Source organism: Thecamonas trahens (genome assembly GCF_000142905.1).
Source record: "Thecamonas trahens ATCC 50062 unplaced genomic scaffold supercont1.34, whole genome shotgun sequence".
NCBI lineage: Eukaryota > Apusomonadida > Apusomonadidae > Thecamonas > Thecamonas trahens.
In genome coordinates this window covers 349,236-353,895 of record NW_013657646.1, presented here as the reverse complement: position 1 = coordinate 353,895, position 4,660 = coordinate 349,236, and the positions used below count along the sequence as shown (strand labels likewise).

The window sequence follows — 4,660 nt, the reverse complement described above, 5'->3', positions numbered from 1 at the left end:
CTCGGACGAGTCGCTCGTTCCGTCGGCGGTCCTCGCTGGGCCGGTCCCGCACGCGCTCGCCGACCTCGTTGCCCGCTTTAGTGACGATCCCGCAGTCGCGCTCGCCGCCGCCGAGCTGTCAGCAGCCGCGGGCCTCACCCGCGCTCTGGCTGCCGGCGAGCTCCCTGCTCTCGCCGCACTCCTTGCCGACGACACGCCCGACGTCTTTGCGCTCGCGCTCACCGGCCTTGCCAAGGCGCAGTACGCCCACGGCGCGGCCGCACCGCTCTCGACTGGCCTTGCCGCCGCGCTTGCCGATCTTGCCGCCGCAGCCTCGGCCGACCTTGCTGCCGCTGCCTCCGGCGACGCCGCCGCCGCTGCCGCGCTCACGGTCGCCACTCCGGCGTACGGCGTGACTGCGGCGTTCGCCGATGCCGCCCGCGAGGTTGTCGGTGACATCTCGCTGGCCTCGGGCGCCTCGTTTGGCATGGCCCTTCCCAACGTCTTTGTCTCCCGCTCGCTCCCGCCCGCCGCCCGCGACCAGCTCTGCGCGTCGGCGTCGGCGCTCTCGGCCGAGCTGGCGCCGGCATCGATCGCCTGCGCGACGAGCCCTGCGCCGCACGCCACCGTCCTTGCTCCGCGCGCCACCTCGTTCGGAAACTCGACCACGCCCACGTACGACACCTCGCGCGCCGGCATCTGGCAGGCCGCCTTCTGGACCTCGATCTTCCTCCTCCTCGTCTTCCTCGCCGCCACCTGCGCCCTCTGCTGCATGTCCATCCCCAACGACCCCATCCTCTACCGCAACTCGCTCTCCAAGCTCGACTAAAGTTGCCACACTCTGATCTGAAGCTCGCCCCCCCTCTGAGCCACTGCCGTACACAATGCTTGCCACTTGTCGCACCACCACCCATTCGCCGGCCATGACCGCCTCCATGTTCCGCGAGGGCGAGGGCCTGTTCGACTTCACCCTCCTTGACGATGTCTCCCACCGTGGCTTCATGGACAACCTCGAGCTCCGTTTCCAGAAGGGTCTCATCTATGTACGCCCCCCTCTCCCCTCTCCCTCTCCCCATACCTCCCTGTCCACCATCACCTGCCCCTTCCCCTCCCCCTCCCTCCCCCCGCCGCACTGCCTCCCCAATTTTGCAGCTCACCCAGCGACCAGCAAGCGGCCAACCACCCACGCTCTCCGTCCCTCCTCCTTCCCTCCCTCCCCCCGCACCCTCCCCCCCTCTCCCTCCCCTCCCGCCCCCCTCCTTCCTCCTCCCACCGCACCCTCCCTCTTCTCTCCCCCCTCCCTCCCCCCCCCTCCCCCCACCTCCCCCTCTCGCCCCCGCTCTCCTCGCCTCCTCCGCCCACCCGTCATTCAATGCTTTGCCGACCGGCTGCATAACGGTGAAGGGGGCAATTTTTTCTGCCCTTTCGCCTACACCGCCTTTCCCCCTCCCTCCCTCCCCCCCCCCCTCCCCTTCCTCCTCCCTTCCTCTGCTGGAGAAGGGCAATGGATGTTAGTTGGCCTGGTTTGCAGTCTGCTGCCTTTGCCAAAGGTGGTCGCGCGGGGCAGGTGCGGATGGCGGCTTGACCTTATTTTGTTGAGCCTTTCACATTGTTCACGTGTAATCTCTGCTGGACAGCTTTTTTTTTCTCCACCCCACCTCGCCACTCACCCCCCTCCCGCCGACAGACCAATGTTGGCGAGCAAGTCGTGTCGGTTAACCCGTTCAAGCGCGACCTGCCTGTGGCGACTGTGTCGATGGATGACTATCGCAACAAGTTCATGTACGAGGTGCAGCCGCACGTGTACGCTCTCGCCGAGGACACGTTCCGGTCGATGATCAACTCGAAGCGCGACCAATGCGTGATCATCACAGGCGAGTCCGGAGCCGGGAAGACCGAGGCGTCGAAGATCTTCATGCGGTACATTGCGCACGTTTCTGCGGCGTCTGCCGAGGCCGACGCCATCAAGGAGCGGCTGCTGCAGTCGAACCCGATTCTGGAGGCGTTTGGCAACGCCAAGACGCTGCGCAACGACAACTCGTCGCGGTTCGGCAAGTACATGCAGCTTGATTTCGACTACGCCGGCACCCCGCTCGGCGGGCAGATCTCACAGTACCTGCTGGAAAAGTCGCGGGTGGTGACCCGGGCTGACGGCGAGCGCTCTTTCCACATCTTCTACCAGATCCTCTCGCAGCCGTCGCTCCTCTCGTCGCTCGGCCTGGTGGCAGACCCGAGCCAGTACCAGTACCTCTCGCTCTCGTCGTGCTACACCGTCAACACCATCAATGACGGTAAGGACTACAACGAGGTTGTGCAGGCCATGCAGACGCTTGGCTGGGCCCGCGCAGACTTTGGCTACGTCACTCAGATCCTCGCCGCCGTCCTTCACCTCGGCAACGTGCAGTACCGCGAGGACGTGGCCAAGTCGCAGCAGACCAACACCGACTGCGTCGAGATTGTCGACAAGTCTGCAGTCTCGGCCGTCGCCAAGCTGCTGCAGATCTCGCCAGCAGTGCTCAATGCGGCGCTCACGACCCGGACCATCACCACCGGCTTTGGTGCGCGCAAGAATGAGATCACCGTCCAGCTCGACCTCGCGCAGGCCGTCTTTACCCGCGACGCGCTGGCCAAGGAGCTCTACCACCGCGTCTTTGGTTGGGTTGTCGAGCGGCTCAACGACAAGCTCAAGGTGACCTCGGGCTACTCGCAGGTCCGCATCGGCGTCCTCGACATCTACGGATTTGAGATTTTCGAGGTCAACTCGTTTGAGCAGTTCTGCATCAACTACTGCAACGAGAAGCTCCAGCAGCTGTTCATCAACAACGTCCTCCGCTCCGAGCAGGAGGAGTACCTCCGTGAGGGCATCGAGTGGACCGAAATCGACTACTTTGACAACCAGCCCATCATCTCGCTCATCGAGGGCCAGCGCCGCATCGGCCTCATCCCGCTTCTCGACGAGGCTTGCCTCGTCGGCCAGTCGACCCCGCGCGACCTCGTCGACAAGTTCACCAACTCGTTCGGCACGCACGACCACTTTGACACCGCCTCGTCGTCGCGTGACCGCCACCTCGGCCCCTCGGACTTCCGCATCCACCACTACGCCGGCCAGGTCGTTTACTCGGCCGAACTCTTCCTCGAGAAGAACCGCGACCAGCTCAATGTCGACCTCATCCAGGCCTGCCTCGGCTCCAAGCACCGCCTCGTCACATACCTCTTCCGCGATGCAGACAAGCTGCTCAACAACAAGAAGCGGCCCGAGACCGCAGGCTTCCAGTTTAAGCGCGCCGTCTGTGATCTCATCTCCACCCTCCAGCAGTGCGAGCCGCACTACATCCGTTGCATCAAGTCGAACGACCTCAAGCGCGCCCTGTACATGAACCGCGAGCGCGTTGACCACCAGATCGTTTACCTCAACCTCGTCGAGACCGTCCGCGTCCGCAAAGCCGGCTTCTGCCAGCGCATGCACTTTGCAAACTTTCTTCGCCGCTACAAGCTCCTCACCACCTCGACCTGGCCCAACTGGTACGGCTCTGACTACGACGGCACCCTGCAGATCCTCAACGACCTCGGCATCGACCCGGCCGAGTACCGCATGGGCAAGACAAAGGTGTTCATCAAGGACGCCAAGCTCTTCCTCTATCTCGAGACCACCCGCGCCCAGGTCATGCCCGACATTGCCATCATCATCCAGAAAAACTGGCGCGCCTTTGCCACCCGCCGCTGGTACCTCTCGCACCGCGAGGAGCTCCGTCGCAAGCTCAAGTTCACCCGCGCCGCAGCCACCATCGTCCGTGCTTACATCAACTACCGCTGCCGCAACGACGTCTTTGCCGTCTGGCAGGCCTTTGGCTCGGCTGCCTCGGACCCGTACTTTGGCAAGTACACCCGCTGGCCCGAGCCCTGGGGCCGCTTCTCCGAGGCCTTTGCCTACTTTTACCAGATCTGGCACAAGTGGTGGGCCTACAAAATGGTCACCTCGCTCAACCCCGAGGAGCAGTACCGCATGCGCCAGAAAATCCTCGCCATGGACCTGTTCTCCGGCAAGAAGCCGTGGTCGCCCGGCCGCTCCTTTGACGCCAACTACCTCGAGTCGGACCCGGACTTTGTCCACGCTGTCCAGCTCCTCTTCCAGACATACGGCGACACCCGCGTCGCCTACGCCGCCCGCGTCGTCAAGATCAACCCCAAGCTCAAGCCACAGGTCCGCGTCCTCATCGTCACCGACCGCTCCATCTACAAGTACGACCCGGAAAAGTACGTCATCAAGAAGGAGCCCTCGCCCATCTCACAGGTCAAGGAAGTCGCCGTCTCACCCGCTGCAGACACCGTCGTCGTCATCCGCATGGAGTCGCCGCTCCGCGACTTTGTCGTCGACGTCGGCCTCTCCGGTCAGGAGCACGTCTCCGAGCTCGTCACCGTCCTCTACGAGTCGCTCGACCAGTCCGGCAAGGTCATGCCCGTCAAGTTTGAGCAGGCCCTCCGCTTCAACAACTCGCGCGTGGCCGATCCCAAGAACCCGTCCGCCATCAAGAAGCCCGGCAAGGATCTCGTCTGCACCATCGCCCCGCGCAACGCCTCCCACGCCTCCAAGCCGCCCGGCACAGTCTTTGCCAAGGCCAAGGGCGGCGGCCTCCTCGCCTTCTTCCAGCCGTAGTCCTCCACTCCTCACAAACCTCCCCCC

The 4,660-nt window shown here is 64.1% G+C and overlaps 2 protein-coding genes across 2 annotated transcripts in view; both read left to right on the top strand.

The window, feature by feature from the left end:
- The window catches only part of AMSG_07377 (uncharacterized protein), a gene marked incomplete at both ends in the record, with an annotated part of 1,462 nt that extends 654 nt beyond the window's left edge, over positions 1 to 808 (top strand). The window contains one exon of the mRNA XM_013900825.1: positions 11 to 808. Coding sequence (XP_013756279.1) covers positions 11 to 808 — 798 coding nt within the window. The remainder of the gene's footprint in view (positions 1 to 10) is intronic.
- A 55-nt stretch (positions 809 to 863) lies between these two features.
- AMSG_07376 (myosin-Id) lies at positions 864 to 4,633 on the top strand (the record flags this gene model as incomplete). The annotated part of the gene is made up of 2 exons (XM_013900824.1): positions 864 to 1,022; positions 1,667 to 4,633. 2 exons carry the CDS (start codon positions 864 to 866, stop codon positions 4,631 to 4,633), a joined length of 3,126 nt encoding a protein of 1,041 aa, XP_013756278.1.
- Between the last annotated feature and the right edge of the window lie 27 nt (positions 4,634 to 4,660).